Genomic DNA, 19,470 nt, shown 5'->3' with positions numbered 1-19,470 from the left:
ATCCATAGGGAAGGCCCGTGCCCCAGCAGTGGGGACGTTAATGGGCTGGTGATAATAACTTGATATTACATACTTACTTATAGCTCTAATACTATGATTCGTGGACTTTAGAGGACCTATAGGTACAAAAAAATTGGAAATTAATCATATGTTAATAAATTGTACATTTTAATGTTGATAAAATGTCACCAACGAACAACAAATCGCCACAGTTTATCCCATAGTTAATAAAGGATTAAATCCTAACTCTTGGAAGGCATAATACTTGACTTTGAAGGTCACGACTTTCCATCATCAGCTCACTTGTTGTTATAACTAAATGTATGCACATGGGTCTGTACGCGAGACGCGAGTTGAAGGATAATTTTCAGTGCTGTCAGTGAAAGAATTATCCTTTAACTCCTAACTATTGAGGAGTTGATTTCCATAAGCCACATAAAATTATTACGATCGGACGTAAGAAATGGTGTAGCTTTGAAAACATTACACGTGCCTCTAAAATTTGAGGGTTGCCCTTGATTTCTCTGGGATCCCATCATCAGTCAATGACATGCTGACAATAGAAGCACCTGGGAACCATCCTCTTTTGAATAAAAAAAAATCCAAATCGATCCAGGCGCTTTCGAGTAATCGGGGAACATACATAAAAAAAAATTCCAACGTATTGAGAACCTCCTGTTTTGAAGTCAGTTATAAAAAAATAAAAGAATTAAGTCCTTATTTCACACAACAACATCTAAACGTATAAAACCAACTTACAGACTTATAGAATTAGAGTCAGCTTCGAGGATATTTTGCTACGTTTACATAACAACTTGGCGACACTGAGAGAAGAACGTAATGCGGTTCTGCAAAATCTGCTGGAAGAAATGTATGAAGTAAATAAAGAACGGTTGATTGTGTCCCGGCAAGAACGTCACCGCAATACTGACATAGCAGAGGTATTTTTTTTGGTATTCATCATTAGTTCACGCTACTGAGTTCCTACGTTTGCCTAACAATCGTTTGTAAAGTTTCATTCCAGCTAGGAGGCTTTGGTGAATGAGTATCTTTTTTCATACATACCGCACTTAATATCTATAGGTACTTTTTTATTTTTTTTTTGATAGTGTGATAGTACTACTGGTCTCAGGTGGGGAGGTGCTCGTCGTAATCAAACAATGCAGCTATTCTCTTGAATAATGTTATATTTTCATAAACAATGTTAACAATCCAACTCTTTGTTGTACATTACCTTTTTTTTTTTTTTGACGTGACTTATTGTAGATTTGCCGCAGATGGCATTAACTACTTGGCCGGACAAATGGGGAGCGCTGAAGGCTCTCACCCGGTACAACGTTTAAGACAACAGGCCTGAGGGTGCCCAGTTGGGCGCGAACCTCGGCTCAGGGCGTCGTCTGAGAGGAAAAATATTTGAAAGAATTAATCGACCCTAGTGGGTCGATAGCGATAAGCGCTGAATGAGGGAAATCGTCGACCACGCCGGCGGGGTCGGTATCGGGGACCTGAAGTGTTTGGTGTCGCGAGCTGATTGGCTGCCTCTATGGCTAGAGTAATCGGGTCGTCGGGATCGTATATTACGTCCTTCGGACGCCGATACTTTTCAGTACCGTCCCTAAGCGGAATGTACTCGGAAGCCGCAACTACCAGGGGATTTGGGTGGTGCGGAGCAGAATCGAAAAAACGTCTGGAAGCTAGTTTGAGCCATTGGGCAATGGTTGGCAGACCTAGGTCAATGTGCAGATTTTCATTGCGAAGGAACCACGGAGCTCCCGTGGCTTTCCGCATGAAACGATTTTGTATTACTTGTAGACGGTGAATTTGAGAGGGGCTCGCGTGAGCGAAAATTTGTACATTACCGCAACCGAACAAAATTCCCGTACCGCCTTTCAAAAAGGCGGGTAATAGTAGTTTATAATAATCTAATAATAATTAACACTTTCAAGAACAGAACGTCTACGGACGTTCCGATTCCAAGGTGTCGTACTACCTACATATTATGAACCATCAATGACCGATGGTCTCTGCCCGTGAAAGGGTTAAATAATAAAATAAACATTACGAACCCTAACAATACATGATCGTACCTACACGGCGGCGCACGTTTAACAATGACTCCTTACTTGTAAATGTCAAACAAATTGCAGTGATGATGATACAGTTATCTTTCACGCAGGTGGAATGGGCAATAAAAAAGATCCGGAATCAAATAGAGATTCATCAAGTCGACACACCCTTAAACTTTTTAGAAGATGAGGTTGCGTACTGGGGAAGGAGACTGGAAGATTTTATAAAGATAGAAAAGACTATATTACTACTGAAAAATGAACTACAAAATGTGACCAAATATAAAAAACGCTATGACTCCATGAAGTAAGATAGTTCGTAGTACCTACTTATATTATAAGTGCCTTTATCCCCAAGGGGGTAGGTAGAGTAGTCCAGAATACACACTCACTCCTCGCCAGCTATGTCTAAGTCATGGGACTTTACTTAGACATCGATATCACGAGGCTTCCAGGTTCATACCCACAATAGCCATTTATTGCCGTTAACCGGGCACAAAACCTGGAAGCCTCGTGATATCGATGTCTATGATCCAAAGAGTATTTTCTCCGAATGAACATGAATAAGTTACTAACAGTACTTAGTTTTATTTTTTACTGAATATAAATGTTGTGAGTCCATACATCGATATCGCAAATAACAAAAAGCAAAAACCAATACGTGCTGAATCTAAAGCTAAAAATGACAAGACCTGATAATACAAAACAAAAGAATATAATAAAATGTCATACTAAAATAGAATAATAAACCAATGAGATCGCTCGGAGCCCGTCGTTAACAATAAATTTATTCTTTCTGTTTTTACCAATTTAGCGGATATCTGATTAAGAGTAGTCTGCGTTTCCCCCTACTAATCCCCACTAATGTCTTTTGTTTCCATCTAAGAACTACTGAACTGCCCGGGTCGAAGAAGAAATGCTGGGATACTATAGGCGAAAATTTCTCCAGACGCAAGGCATACGTCGAGAAGCTTTATATAGAGGCTGCCAAGGCAATAATGACGTTTTTTGCAGTTCGAGGTAAGATTACCTACTTGCATAGTTTATTATCTACGCACTTAATTACTTATTATGCTTATAGATAGTGTTAAGTAAGTATGGATATGGTGTGGGTAGATACTTATTTTAAGTATGGTTGTCTTTTACAACCATACCGTACGTGAAGGGAATAAGTTCTCCAGGGTCCATTGAAGGAATGCTTCATTGTGGCCTTTTTAAACCAGAAAGTTTCCACTAATAAATGCAAAAGTAGCTTTTATTAAATTATAATGTAGGTACTTACGAAAGAATTTTACATAAGTATTTACTTTTGGTACATATTTAATTATCGCGTTGTTTTTAGGTCAAAACCGTATTTTCTATAAGGATCACATTGGCAAGTATAACATGGACGACTACGGCCACCAAATTTATAACTTCGACTTTGGAAAAAAAATGTACCACCTGAATTGTGCCGGAGAGTACAGACAGGTAATACCAACCTATACAGGGTGTTAGTGACATCGTAACGAATACTGAGGGGGATGATTCAGACCATGATTCTGAGTTAATATCAAGTGGAATTTTCTGTGTATAGACAACATAACAACAAAATACGTAATAACATACAGGGTGTTAGTGACATCGTAACGAATACTGAGGGGGATGATTCAAACCATGATTCTGAGTTGACATCAAGTGGAATTTTCCGTCGCAAAATTCATGTTTTTTTTTAGTTTTTTAAAATTATTTTCAAATCTATACTTTTGCGATGAAAAATTCCACTTGATATTAACTCAGAATAATCAGCTGTTTCATCCCCCTCAGTATTCGTTACGATTACACCCCGCACAAGTACATACTGTACCCATACAAGTAGGTATGAGTGTTAGTGACACCGTAACGAATACTGAGGGGGATGATTCAGACCATGATTCTGAGTTGATATCATGTGGAATTTTCAGTCGGAAAATTCATGAAAATTTTTGTTTTTCTTTTTATTATTTTCCGGTCCATACTTTTGCGACGGAAAACTCCACTTCATATCATCTCAGAATCATGGTCTCAATCATCCCTCAAAGTTTTCGTTACGACGTCACTAACACCCTGAGTATATACAACATAATGGTCTAAATCATCCGTCAAAGTTACCTTACGATGTCACTAACACCTTATATACTATAACTTGCCTACTGACAACAAAAGATTTTGCTAACTGCTTATGGTAAGTACCTACATAAACTCAAGATCATAATCCCTAATGGGATTTATGAATAAGACTTATGATGCGGGTGTAAATGGTAGAACTGGAAGAGAAAGGCCTAGCCGAACATACGGCGATCAAATCTAGGATGTTTTAGAAGAACCAGGGGAGTTAAAATGGCCACATCGAAGCAGTTCGTCTAAGAAAGCAATATTGCTATTTGACAATTCTTTGCATTGCGCATCCGATCAAATCCGTCTACAGGTAATAAAAAATCGTTTCATGCGGAAACCCACGGGAGCTCCGTGGTTCCTTCACAATGAAAATCTGCACATTGACCTAGATCTGCCAATCATTGCCCAATGGCTCAAATTAGCTTCAAAACGTTTTTTCGATTCTGCTCCACACCACCCAAATCCCCTGGTAGTTGCGGCTTCCGAATACTTACATCCCGCTTAGGGACGCTACTGAAAAGTATCGGCGTCCGAAGGACGTAATATACGACCTCGAGACGACTCTATTACCCTAGCCATACTCGTAGAGGCAGCCAATCAGCTCGCGACACCAAACACTTCAGGACCCCGATACCGACCCCGCCGGTGTGGTCGATGATTTCCCTCAATCAGCGCTTATCGCTATCGACCCGCCAGGGTCGATTATTCTTTCAAATATTTTTCCTCTCAGACACCCTCAGGCCTGTTGTCTTAAACGTTGTACCGGGTGAGAGTCCGGCCAGTAGTTAATGCCATCTGTGGCAAATCTACAATAAGTCACGTCAAAAAAAAGTTTGCATTTGCGCACATACTTTTATATGCGCAAACGTCAAATTGCAAAATTGCTTTCATAGATGAATTGCTCCGATGTGGCCATTTTAGGCCCAGGTCAAGATTACTTTAAACCGGCGAGAAGTAGTGTGTCAGGTTCTTATGTTGTATATTATAATGTTAATTAATGATCAGTAAGCGGTAATATTGGTATCTATTCTTGCGGATTCAACATTACATGCTGCGTACGTAAATATATAATCACGTATCCCTATCGGAGTGATCAGAGCTGACTTGACTCATTATTATGACAGCCCACTACCACTCCTGATATTTGTTCCAAGATACATAAACATGTGATGAAACGTAGCCATATGTAACAGACGTAATTTTTGAAAGGACATTACAGTCACTCTTGGTGTGTGATCATGGTGATATGCTACCAGTGTTACAGCCCATTTAAACACAAGCTTACGTATATTACTGCTATTTACGTTAACTGCAAGAATGTGCGAGCTAGTTTTATATAACCAAGAGTACCTATCTAAAGTTGGTGTCTGCCAGAAATCACACCATTCTTCGCTAATACGACCGATACTTTTTTATTTCTTTGAATGGATATTAAATGCCTATGTGTGATGTCAATAAACTTATTTTTCTATAGGTCAGCGACACTGACAAGTATTTCTACGATCGAACTGGAAGATATGTGATCGGTGAAAAGGGTGAAAAAGTCTATCAGTGTGCCGCTTGCACGAGTTCCTATAATTTAGGTGAAGATGAACTTCTGTATAAAGTTACCAAGGACTGTGGGCATTCAGAAAAACCTAACCCAGATTGTAGACTGTTCCTAAAAGATCCTAATATTGTGGAGCTCTTGCCCGCTACAGAACAAGTCGATATCAAAAGTAAGAAATTTTTCTTCATTTTGAAACGTTGTTGACTTTTCGTGTAAGTACTTATTTGAAGACCCACCAAAGGCATCTAACATCACTCTTAAAACGACTTGGTAGCTATGTATACTCGCTTAGTAAATACCTAGTAGGCGGGACCAACAGCTACCGTGCCTGCTGGAACCTACTCTTCCAATCTGGTTATTCATCCTGCAATGTCCTAAACGAGATTAGAAACACGTTTTTCAAAAGAAAAAAGTAAGAATATCCCCACCGGGAGCCTATCAGTTGTGAGCTGGGGCTCGTGAATTACTTAAGTAGGTACTTAAGTCTAGTGGACTACGAAAGCCTTTAAGCAATGGAATAATCTAAACTTTATCTAGACAAAAGTTAATAAATTTTCATCTGACATTATTTGAGTGTCTACCGGGGTGATGCAATTACAATCAAACAGAGAATGTGTTACAGAAACATTGACGGCAGAGGTTTGCAAGTACCTGTGGGACAACTTCGGCGCTTTGCTGCCGGAAGTTCTTTGTCAAGTGGGAGAGAAGAAATCCAGAAATCCAATTTACTATCTTGGCCATACACTACTTAAAACCAAGTACCTAATGAAAACAAATATACTATTCTGTTAACCTAGGTTTTCTTGTTCTCTCGCGTTGGTTGTGAGATTAATGCCCGATCTCATAATCCCTGGTGTAACTATTGAGCCGCATAACGCCCCTGACATGGCTAATGTAAAGACAACATACTTAAAGTAACTAGTAGCCGGGGCCGACTGTTTAAAGTGCCCTCAGAAACACGAATCGTCTCACTTTCGGACAATCGGGTGATCAACTGACGATTTTACGAGAAATATAATTTGCGATAATTCCATTAATTGCTCCTAGCTATTACCCAAACTATTCATTAAAATCTAGTTATTTTTAAGTACTTAAAATGAAACCTACTCCAATCTATGTTTAAGCTGGAATTGCCACTTTAGGCGTTTCCTCACGATATTTTCGTCGATCGAAAAACTAATAGTACTTAAATCCAACCTACCTATACCTACTTTACTATTGAATGTAGGTATGTTTTACAAATTAGCCTTTTGGTATTTAGTTGTTCTGGTCGACGAAGTTTTTACTAATTGTTAGTGTACCCACCTAAATAGTTATCTTAAACATAGTGTAGATAGGTACTATAAATAAAATAAGTACCTATAGGTACTAACAATCCACATAGGTATCATTTATTGCGATTTTTTCTAAAGGTAAGTATGCTAATTGTTTAAAATGTTTTCAGATATATAGATAATACTGTCACTCAGTTGGAAGACAAAAACAAGAAAGCCGATTTATATAGATCAAACATATTCAAATTACGTAAAGAAGTAAGTTCTTATCATTTATCAAAGTATATTTTTTCCAAAAGTACCTACAGCTTGTTACGTAGGTAGCCATTTACAGGATTTAAAATTTACATTTTGAACGATTTTGTATGGACCATCCCACTTAGCCGAATTTTAGAGTGAAATTTGTATGGGAACTGGACTTAACAGTTTTAAAAATTGATCTACGTGTCTTTAGCCAGCTGAAGCTTCAATTCAATGTTGGGTAATATCCACAGAGAGCAATTGCTGCCAACCTGGCATGGAGGGCGAAGCAGGTGAAGGCCCGCAAGCCCGAGGAGTTCGACGACGCCGAGACCAGGGCTGCGCACACGCAGCTCGCCGCTAACCAACAGATGATCAATAAAATTACTTATTACGACTACAACTAAACTTCATCATAATAAATAAAAAAAAATAATGTCAACGTTTACAGATTTTGTACACCGGGAAAATTAAAAGTTTTAATATTTTTCGTTAAACATTTCGCGTACCTACCTGCCTAAATAGACTACTACTACTATTATTAGACTACCTACTAGTAAATTAATTAATTACTTACTTAGGTTATGATAATATATACACACGCCCCCTAACAAAGAGACATACCTAGACACGCCTACTAAGTATACGAATTTCATAGTACGCAGGTAGGTACACATATTAAAAAATTGTAAGTAAACAATTATTCCTTAATAGATTCTAACCTATTCGGACTCGAACGAAGGTACCTATGAACAAATATTTTGTGCTTGCCGAGTTGAATGTTAATGACATGGTAATAGGGGATTGTATTGCCTTTTTTTAAAACTGCTGCGTACGAAAAATATGACAGTTAAGCTCAACACCGCAGCCGTCACGAGATATGGGTTTTTCTATGAAAATGATTGAAGTTGCTAGATTTTGTTACTACTTATAGAAAATCTTATTTTTTTATATTGTTGTTTCCAATGAACTGTCATAGGAGTGCTCTTTGTAGGAACTGCACCAATTTCATTCGTGCGCAGCGCCAGCGAGGAAAGGGCACCAATCGTCCATACTAATTGCCCAATGCCTTTTAAAAGTAGGTATCATAATTTAAAATTATTTTTCTAATGTTTTATGAACTAATTAATAAAGTTTTATAAAATGTACTTACCAAGATGCATTTTTCTTTCAATTATAGGTACCTAAAAAGGGTCTAAACGCACACATGCCTACTTTCACCCACAAAAGATTAAAAATATTTTTAAAGGATGTTACCTGAATTTGGGTCGTATTCACTTAGTACGTCGTAGTTATTAATTAAGATCCACGCTTGTGTGTAATCGTCTTCACTGTTATAGTATTGAGTCACAAGTTCATCATAACTAAATTCTTGAACTTCATCCATCGCGAGTCCACTAATGCACACCGCTCACTACAGCCCGCACTGCTACGCAACATTTTTGACGATCACCCACATAAACATTTTGAACCAACGTGTCGTCCGTTGTAGCTAAATTGGCAGTATTTTTAATATTATTCGCAATATTGTAAACCTGATAAACTTATTATAGATACCTATTATTATTAAGTACTTATTGAAACAAAATTGGTACGATTATCCCTGTTTCACACGTCAAATGATTTGCAAGGCGCACTTATAACAATACTATTTAACGATTTTTAAGTAGGAATGTAGGTAGTCTGTTGTGAGGTACCCACCTCAGCCTGTTCTGACATACCTTCTTCAGAACAGACTAAGTATGTAAGCTATAAGCGAGTCAGTCTCAACGTTTTTAAAAAAGGAGATTACCTCCTTCTTACAAACGTTACATATTTAAGCTCCAATAGACATCTTTGCGTACTTATATAACAATTTATATTTGCCCTGTGCTTACCTCGGTACATCAGTTCCATCATAGGTACGTGCGTCATGTACACGTTCCTATGACGATGCAGTCGAATGGACAATAATGTTGATGGGAAATTTGTTGCTGCTTCCGAATACATCCCGGCGCTAACTGTATCAAACATCTAATTATGGTGCCACTATTACGGCCCTTCGACCTTCAATAAAGATTTTTTGCGGAACACACAGTAGCTGTCTATACCTTCTAGCTGAGTAGATAAGTAGGCAGAGCCGAGTCTTCGCCACATGGGCCTAACCTAACCTATGTTTCAAATGACTAATGTTTGAATAACTTCAGATTAGGTAAACGAACAACGGAATAATAACGAAAGATGAGGCAATGATGGCGTTTATATGTATAACCTGAAATATCGCGCCTTACTTTTCTATTTTTATTAGGTATTTCAATTCCGAAGTTTTTGCTTATAAATAGATCCGTTCAGAATGATAAAGCAAGAAAAAGGCGAATAAAACTTCATATTTTTGTACTTAGGTAAGTATTTATTTATTTACATACACTTATATAATGTGTTACTTATTACTTAACAATTATAAAATTATTTCACTGTACAGTACCTACACACATACAATTATTATCATAAGTAGCTTCAGATTCTTGTGGTTCAACCACTTTAGTTGACTACACAGACTTTTGTTATTGCGATGCCGATTAGTATGTATTATGAAAAATGTAGATTTTAACCTAATTTACATTGCGCAAAGTCTTTATAACTAAACACCTGTGGGATTATAGAGTCTATTTTACGAGTCTAAAAACATTACTTAATAATAAAAACAAATGAGTACAAAACAATTGAATCATCGCCTGTTATTCAGTGGTCTTTTCAGCCTCCAGCCTTCTTGTCACAATATCCTTGTGTTTATTCTATTGCAGAGACCGGCTCCTTAGTGAATTATCATTACATAGAATTGTATAAAACTAGGTATAGGTACCTATCTAAACAGTTATGATAATAACGAATTGTACATTTAATTTGATTATTTTATAACATTCCACTTCGTAAAACTCGTTATAGTTTAGAACTATCTCCTTCAAACGAGAGATTCACGTTGCCTTTAATTTCTCGCATTTTGGCCATTTCTAGAGCTGGTCTCCTCTGAAAATTAAAAAATGTAACACACATACATAAGCATCCTATACAAGTCCCACTGCTGAGCATAGGCTTCCCCTCTCAAACAACCGAAGAGGCGAGTGCTAACCCCTAGCTATGTAAGTGCTGAACGCCCTCCATGGTTTCTTGCCCGTGGTTAGACCCTTCAACTCATGATTTGAAGGTCCTGGGTTTGTGATCCGGTGGAGACATGCCAAAATTAACTTTGTAAGGCTGTCCTTAGTGTAGTGGAAAAATAATTTCGGATTTTGGAAGACATGTTAAATCCTTACACTTAGTAAGCACGTAGTCGTTACGTGAGCCACAATATGTCGGGGGCCTTTCGCAACTCAATAATAAATAACACCTGAGTTGGTGAGGTCGGGCATTGACCGTTATACACATAGAACACACTGAACACAGGACTCGCGCGATGCTAATGCTTAACGCCCTGGCTAAGGAAGAACCAGACGATGATCTGAGGGATTAAAAAGGCCTAAACAATTCATTTAAAAAGCAATATTGCAATTTGACATTTGCGTACTTAAGTACTTATATAAAAGTTTGTGCGCAATGCAAACAAATGTCAAATAGCAATATTGCTTTTTTAGATAAATTGCTTCGATGTGGCCTTTTTAACCCCTATACAGCTGTTCGGTGGCCAAAGTCACAGATGTGGCATTTCGTTATTTTTAGTGTGAAAATAATTTAATTTACTTACAGGCTATGTGTAATGTGCTTGTTTTACTTAGTCGGTTTTTGTGTGTGGGTGATTGTAAAATTGTATACTTAAAGTTGTGGCATTGTTTCGTTTATTCGTATTAGCGATGTGGCTATTAGTTTTTCATACCTACCTACAAGTAATATTTATTAATTAGTGTGGTAATCTAAAATTGCAACTTACTTGAGACCGGTATACTTCATTGGTTAGCCTCTTCAAACCGGCGAAGTGGTTTTCAATATCATTTAGTTTCTTGCCCTCGGTCTCAGGCAGTATAAAGTAAAAAACGACACACCCTGAGAAACTGTGGACAAGTTAGAAATCAGAAATCAGAATCATTTATTCAACGTAATTATCATGGATAAACTTGTTGAAGGTCAATGTAACATTTTTGAATTTACGTCATTTCGCAAGGTGTTATGGCTGAGGAGAAGAAATGACAATTGTTTGTTAATTTGTTATTATAATAGTATTTCAATAAAGGTAATAAATAGTTTAATATGAGCTGTATAATTATATATATGTACGGTTAACTAAAGCACCTATATAGTTGGTAAAAGCTAAATAAATATATAGGATTCATCATTTAATCTGAAAGTGGTTTGTGGCGTCACCACACACTGCTTCTATTATACAGATACAAACCTGCAATTGGAGAAATATAGACCTCAATAAGAATTGTATTTGCGGTTTACACATACACACATACATTTACGCCAATTCGCAATGGGGTGTGCAGAGCACCTAATCAAAAGACAACTTCCACCGACTGTTAGCGGTCTAAAAGAATTTATTTCTACCTACCAAATGGCACTGTAAAAGCCGTAAGTGCCGACTATGTGCAGGCTGTCAACCATGCTGATGTACATCTTGTTGGTGAGGAACCCGAAGATGTAACCGACGGCGCCAGCCAGCCCCGCGCCGCCCGACCGCGTCCGTGCACTGAACACCTGAGAAACACCTCACACGTGACCATCCAAATCAATCCTCATCTACACATATAGACCTGTGTTACTCTAGTATTTCCTGCTACCTATGTACAAAATGTACTTAGCTACAGTTGACGGTCAGGTACGGAGTTATTTTTATCATTTTTTTCTGGCCTATCTTGTCCCGCTGCTGAGCAAAGGTCCTATTTTTTTCCATACATAAACAGCCTATATACGTCCCACTGCTGGGCACAGGCCTCCCCTCAATCAACCGGAGGGGGTAAGGAGCATACTCCACCACGCTGCTCCAATGCGGGTTGGTGGAGGTGTTTTTACGGCTAATAGCCGGGACCAACGGCTTAACGTGCCCTCCGAAGCACGGAATCATCTTACTTTTTCGGACAATCAGGTGATTCAAGCCTGAAAAGTCCTTACCAAACAAAGGACAGTCTCACAAAGTGATTTCGACAATGTCCCCATCGGGAATCGAACCCGGACCTCCAGATCGTGAGCCTAACGCTCTAACCACTAGACCACGGAGGCTGTGTCTGTGTATTTTTTTTCCACAACTTCTTAATTCAAGCAGATGTTTTGCTAGTCCTTCAAAGGCGTCTACACCATTTTTGCGTCTGCTTCTGCTGGGAAGTCCATCTGTAGGCACCCATTGCGTGAGCGCTTTACCCACCTATACAAGGTTCAGTCGAATGTCTCTGAATAATTTTGTTCCGCAAAAATAATAACATAAACGCTTTTATAATTTACCTCCAACCAGCGAAAAACTATTATTTTGTACCAGTCACGACCTGGTTACTGTATGGTTTTAACTTTAGTTCTTTTACTTAAGTACTTACTTAATATGTTTTATCAATCCTAGCAGACTGAACGGTCACTCAATAGAAATGGCCGATAGGTTTTTTTTTTCGACATGCGTTGCAAGCGGCATGGCACTTTCGAATCGTGGACAGTTTAAAGTATTTATGTAAGTACGAAAATGTGTAAACGTACTTCACCAATAAGTATCCATGGCAATAATCTTATTCCAGTGTGAGTGAGCAGAGCCAACAGCATCAGCAGAGTTGTTGGTATCCACGCATGTGGATTGTGCTGTAAAATTAAGGAAAACATTTAAGTAGGTACGAATAAAACCTTTGAGAACATGAATAGATTGAAAGAGAAAGAAACCCTATAAAAAGGAAGTTGCCATTGGTTGGCCAGGCAACTTGGATATTTTACAAGAGCATATATATGAACATTTAGATTTATCAACCGTTTTACAATAAGTAAGTACGTAAGTACCTGTGGCATGTTATAGTCTGAAGCCGCTTGAATATTATTTGATACATTCACAGCCGGCAGGTCTTGAGTTACGGCATACTGTAAATTACAATGTAAGTATATTAATAAAGACTAGCTGAAACAAAGGAAACATAAAAATACAGTTTTGATGGTATATATTCAAGGGTCGCTTCTAGTCAACAAAATCCTCTCAAAACAATGCCCGGAGCCGAGGATCGAGCCCCCGGCATGTTATCTTCAACTGGATTACCGGGTGAGCTTTTCAGCGCTCTTCACGTGTTAGCCAAATAATGATAAACAGCCTATATACATCCATAGGCTGGGCATAGGAGGGGTTATTGAGCATATCTACGCTGCTCCACTGCGGGTTTGTGGAGGTGTTTTCACGTCTAAACCCACGGATTAACATTCCCTCCGAAACACAGAATCATCTTACTTTTTTGGACAATCAGGTGATTGAAGCCTGCAAAGTATTTACCTACCAAACAGAGTCCAATAGGGAAGCGAATCCCGACCTCAATGTCGTAAGGTCAACGCTCTAACCACTAGACTAAACCACGGAGGCTGACAAAATACGTACTTACATTTCTGATGTAGGCGTCATAGGAGGCGACTAAGAGGCAGCACACGCCTGCTCCAGCAGTGGAGAAAAAGGTGAGGGGTCTCTTGCCGGTGTAGTGGACGAGCAGCACGCACGTGGCCGAGCCCAGGATCTGCAGCAGGCCCAGGATCAAGGTCGCGTAGTACTTGTCAATGGGAGCCTCTAACATCTGGAAGATTGACACCGCATACGTCTGCAATGCCGAAACACCGTGTTAGTATTTTCATGAAATATTTTCAAGGCTTTTATGAATGATACTTGTAGCTATCATTCCACTAAGGAAATAGAGTTAGCTTTATATTTTCTACTAGCAAGTATGTACAAATAAGGCCAAGATAAAACGACTAAGATTATTCTTACTTACTATTATTGCACGAGTCTTTTGTAACAAGATAACTATCTAACTACTGCCATTATTATACGACAGATTGTATATTATTAGTACTTTCCTAAGTATTTTTTTCGCTCGTGAATAATTTCAATTTAATTCATATACTTAGTAGTGTACAAAACGTTCACCATGTCTCACACGATTATGCGTTCCTGACACCTTCATGTTGTTACGAGTATGATGTTCTTCTTTTTCTATCGTGTAGGTTGTGAGGTGAATTACCTACCAACCTCATCAACCCAGGTACTTATATCACAGTTACTATTGAGCCGCCAAAGGCCCCTGATATGGCTCATGTAACGACTACTTACTTACGTCAGTAAGTAGTAACCGGGACCAACGGCTTAACGTGCCTTCCGAAGCACGGATCATCTTACTTTTTGGACAATCAGGTGGTCAGCCTGTAATTTCCTAAACAAACTAGGGAACAAACTAAAGTGATTTTTGTGATATTTCCGGTGGATTCGAACCCGGGACCTCCGGATCGTCAGCCCAACGCCTAACCTCTGGACCACCGAGGCCGTTACGAGTATGATAAATGAATGCTTGTTGCACATACCTTATGTATTCTTGAATACCTACAACAATGGGAAATAATGTGGCCGTGTAGATCGCACTGACTCAGCTTAATGACAGTTTTTTTTGGATACAATTAGCGGACAGCCTATGGACGGATGGGAACAATTGCTTGCAAGTCATAAATATTTATGTTTGCCAGTAAAATGTATCATGAATTGTTATTTTTTGACGTGACTTATGTAGTTTGTTATTATTATTAACTACCGGCCGTGCTATGAGAGCATGGGAAGCGTTTTTTTTTAAATATAAGTACTTACCTAATATTTTGAAGGTAAGAACATACTTTTTATAAGCCTGACGTACCCACTTATTAAAATATTGGATGTTTATATTTTTCATATGCGTAAGTAGTGTTACCTGTAGCGTAGTCATGCCACTGAAATGACCCACGAAGAAACTGTAGGAAACTAGGAAGAATGGCCGGAGGAAGCTCTTCTCCAAGTAACAAGACAATTTCGCCCACCACTTCTCGTCAACCACGATTTCAGCTTTCTCTGAAAAAGGATATTTTTTAGATTAAAAAGTACAAGCAATAAATTAATTTCTCGAAAAAAAAATATATACCTAAAAACACACATCGTACGATTCATAGCCATATTATAGGACTTCTTGTCAAACAAGTTGTGATCTGATTATTTGTGGCGCTGCCTACCCTATTAGCGGTTTACAGGCTTGAGTTTATGTATGACTGAACGTGTATGTATGTGTCCTTGAAATACTTCGCTTTTCCTCACGACATAAAATGAACCTTCATTGATCTTGACAATGGAAAACTTTTTTTTACCGACTTCAAAATAGGAGGAGGTTCTCAATTCGACCGTACTTATATGTTTTTTCTTTTCTTTTTCTTTTCATAGAAAAGGCATTAATGAGCTCAATTTATATTACCTATTAGGTACTTAGTTCGTATTCGTACCTAGTGACTCAGTGTACTGTGAAAATTATTGTTCAGAACCATTGAGATATCTGTAAGTATCCAGCATTTTAATATTCATAACCAGAACCTTTCCCTCAAAATCAAAATACGTTGCAGTCCCTAAGAAAACCACCGCTTTCATCTCTGCGAAAATCACTGTACTTACTTAATAAAAGAACTCTATTCAGAACAGTTTCAGAAAATGTCTACGGGTATGTATATTATAATACACAGGGTATTAAAGTGACTATGATTCTGAAATGATATCAAGTGGAAATTCCATCGCAAAAGTAAGGAAATGGAAATAAACTATGGAAAAAGTCTGAAACTTTTTACATGAATTTTCTGACAGGAAATTCTATTCGAAATTAACTTAGAATCATGGTCTGAGTCATCCCCGAAAGACTTCCGTACGGTGTCACTTACTGTATGTTATATTTACGTTATAATTACCTTTTCCACCATTTGTATTCTGATACAATGCTTTTATATCTGTCAATTCTTTATCTACAGCGCCGGATTGCTTCCACCCGCGAAGCCACTCTAAACTCTGAAAAAGACACCTTTGTTGGCAAGATTTGTACGACAATAGCTTAATATGTGGAGTTTGGGAACGGAATTCGTTATGGGGGTTTACCCTTGAGACTAGTGGTACTTATAAAATAAAAAATAATACTTCATATAGAACGGTAAATCTCCGCCGGAACCAGTTCGTATTAAGCTAGACCAACTCTGGTTTAAAATGGGCCTATGCCGCTAAGGAGTCAGAACAAGCATTTTTTTTTAAGTACGTGACTTATTGTAGATTATGGCATATGGTAGTCACTACCTGGCTGGACAAACTTACGCGGTAAAGCTGAGAGACTACTTACCATTTTGGCTTCATCGAATCTCTTCCTGGACACTAACCAATGCGGTGATTCAGGAATGAAACACAGCGAAATGACCGACAATACCTAGAAACAAATATACGTATGTATCTAATTAGATAAGTTATCTAAATTAACCTAACACTAATACTACAGTTACTACTTAATTAACATGTAATAAATGTAACATAAACAGCCTAATATCAGTCTCACTAAGGGCTTTAGGTCCAATCTTCGAATACCTAAGGTCTTATATTTGCAAGCCCAAGTTCCAGTGCTGCTCACAAGCCTCCCCTCAATCAATCTGAGGGAATACGGAGCATATTCAACCAGGGTGCGGGGTCAAAAATTTATACATTTGGTATACAGGGTGTTAGTGACGCCGTAACGAATACTGAGGGGGATGATTCAGACCATGATTCTGAGTTGATATCAAGTGGAAAGTCCTGTAGGAATATTCTTGTTTTTTTTTTTTTCAGTATTTTCTGTTCCATACTTTTGCAACGAAAAATTCCACTTGATATTAACTCAGGATCATGGTCTGTAGCATCCCTCAAAGTTTTCGTTACGATGTCACTAACAGCCTGATACTTACCGTGAAAGAGATATTCACAAGCGCGACCGTCCGCCAATATAGGAAGAGGCCGAGCAGAAACTGTGTGAAGACTCCGATGATGATGCACATAGAGCTGGTGGCAGACAGCGCACCCCGCAAGTGCGGCTGCGTGATCTCCGCCACGTACGTCAGCACCTGCACCATATAACATTTATTTAGTTATTTATTTTATAAGCTCATGTTATTCAAATTTGGAGTAGGTACCTAATGAGAGCTCTCAGCGCTCCTCATATGTCCGGCCAAGTAGTTAATGCCATTACAACAAGACACGTCTCAACCGTCTCACGGGTTTCAAGTAATAGACTCGTTTTTAATGTAAGTAGTCTATGTCGATAATTTTCAAATCCTATATCTCGAGAGAAAGACATATTAAAACAGGTTGGAAGTAGGTAATCAACTATAATATTATATTATATATCTCCGGAAACCGTAATGATGTAGGGACGTAGGTCAATGAATGATATAAAAAGCCCCTATCAGTGCCTATAAATTATTGTCAAGATGATTAACATACTCGTATACATGTTTTGCTTCACTGTGCCTATATTTCCTTACCAATAATATTATGTAGATCACCACAGACATCATGTAAGGAGGACACTGAAATAACACGGTTTTTTAATCATGCAATAATGTTGTTGAAGGATAAAATACAATATTTAATATTACCATTTTTTGACGTGACTTATTGTAGATGCTTCAGATGCCGGACAAATGGGGAGCGCTGAAGGCTCTCGCCCGGTACAACGTTAAAGACAACAGACCTGAGGGTGCCCAGTTGGGCGCGAACCTCGGCTCAGGGCGTCGTCTGAGAGGAAAAATATTTGAAAGAATTAATCGACCCCAGTGGGTCTATAGAGATAAGCGCTGATTGAGGGAAATCGTCGAGTTAATATTACCTATAACCTATATTAATTAGACAGTGCCTTCAGCCCATTAAGGCCGATGGAAACCATATGATTACCATACCATATGTCACCATATGATTATTACAAGTAATAAGTAGTAATAAAAGTGGCTGCAAGTTGTCTTCTGATTACTCGTGGCTATGTTCAGCCCATTAGGGTTAAATTGTAAAAGCAGACATAATATGGGCGAATGAACTGCTTCCATGTAAATTAAAGTAAATTAAATGATCCAACCGCGAGATATTCAACGTTGAAGTCGTAGATCGTTGACAAACAATAAAGTTGAATCAATTTCATTGGCACCAACCGTACTTAATGGTACTTGCCGGTGCTTCCAATAGACCCCCCGCTAGTCCAGTCAGGAATAGTGCTCCATACAGATGTCCAGTAGTCTGGGAGAAGTGGAACAGCAGCCAGGCCACCAGAAAGGGTAGGTTCACCATCTGCATGGCTCTGCGGCGGCCCATTGGTGACGTCACCGCACCAGACAAGGCACAACCCACCGGCACTACTATTAAATTTATAGAACCTGAAAAAGGAACTAAATATGAATTCCTGAATGGTATATCATCATCCTAACGGTATCCTTTTTGCACAGGGTCACGAGCCCGAGTGGTGTATAAGTAGTGTTTTATATTGCACCTACAAGGAAAATAGCTATCATTTTTGGTACACCTTGTGACCGAAATTGAAAAGCATAATTATTATAACAAATATGGCCTGGCATGGCTCATGTAACGACTACTTACTTACATCAGTAAGTAGTAACCGGGACCAACGGCTTTGGCGGTTCAATAATAATCCTGACACCAGGCTGATGAGGTTGGTAATTATTCACCTTACAACCCACACGATAGAAGAAGAAAAGATAACAAATATGGCGATTCGTGCGCAAAGTATAATTTCTCTATTTGTCCCAATATTTTTGTAATATTAAGGGTAATCATTTATACCCAAAACAGAGATAAGAGATGCATGATGTCTCTTATCCACGTAATTTGAAGGTTAAACGAAAGAAAATCTTTACAGAGCCATCTATTGTTTTTGAGGAACGTAGCTTGGAAAGTCCCTCATTATATAAGTAATAAGTACGCAAGCTTTCAATAAGTTATGTCCCAAAAAACATACTTACTTATCCATGATATCTCGGAGTTTTCTAAATGTAATATTTCACCATCTTTTGGAGACTTTACAGCCGGAATCAGAATCGTGGGGAAACCGAGTGTCATTCCATAACCTGAAAAAGTGTTCACTCTCTAGTCAAACAGTACAAATCCAGTTCCAAAATCTTAGACTCGACTTATAAACTTTAGTTCGGATTTCAAAAATTTCAATAAGTAACTCTAATTTCAGAATCTGAAAAATTATTTAGAAAAAAC

The 19,470-nt window shown here is 38.5% G+C and overlaps 1 protein-coding gene across 2 annotated transcripts in view; it reads right to left on the bottom strand.

Annotated features, from left to right (window-relative positions):
* Positions 1-9,621: 9,621 nt before the first annotated feature.
* LOC126379924 (facilitated trehalose transporter Tret1) overlaps positions 9,622-19,470 on the bottom strand; it is a 36,308-nt gene continuing 26,459 nt past the window's right edge. For both annotated transcript variants that reach the window (XM_050028937.1, XM_050028938.1), the window contains exons 3-14: positions 19,224-19,328; positions 18,418-18,620; positions 17,163-17,318; positions 16,571-16,654; positions 16,152-16,248; positions 15,140-15,276; positions 13,796-14,005; positions 13,212-13,289; positions 12,921-13,019; positions 11,791-11,936; positions 11,170-11,290; positions 9,622-10,271 (exon numbers count right to left, since the gene is read on the bottom strand). In XM_050028937.1, the coding sequence (XP_049884894.1) occupies positions 10,185-10,271; positions 11,170-11,290; positions 11,791-11,936; positions 12,921-13,019; positions 13,212-13,289; positions 13,796-14,005; positions 15,140-15,276; positions 16,152-16,248; positions 16,571-16,654; positions 17,163-17,318; positions 18,418-18,620; positions 19,224-19,328 (1,523 nt within the window). In that variant the 3' untranslated portion in view covers positions 9,622-10,184. The remainder of the gene's footprint in view (positions 10,272-11,169; positions 11,291-11,790; positions 11,937-12,920; positions 13,020-13,211; positions 13,290-13,795; positions 14,006-15,139; positions 15,277-16,151; positions 16,249-16,570; positions 16,655-17,162; positions 17,319-18,417; positions 18,621-19,223; positions 19,329-19,470) is intronic.

This window comes from Pectinophora gossypiella, chromosome Z (assembly GCF_024362695.1).
Source record: "Pectinophora gossypiella chromosome Z, ilPecGoss1.1, whole genome shotgun sequence".
Lineage (NCBI taxonomy): Eukaryota > Metazoa > Arthropoda > Insecta > Lepidoptera > Gelechiidae > Pectinophora > Pectinophora gossypiella.
Note: the sequence above shows the minus strand (reverse complement) of the source record. Positions and strands in the feature narration are given on the sequence as shown.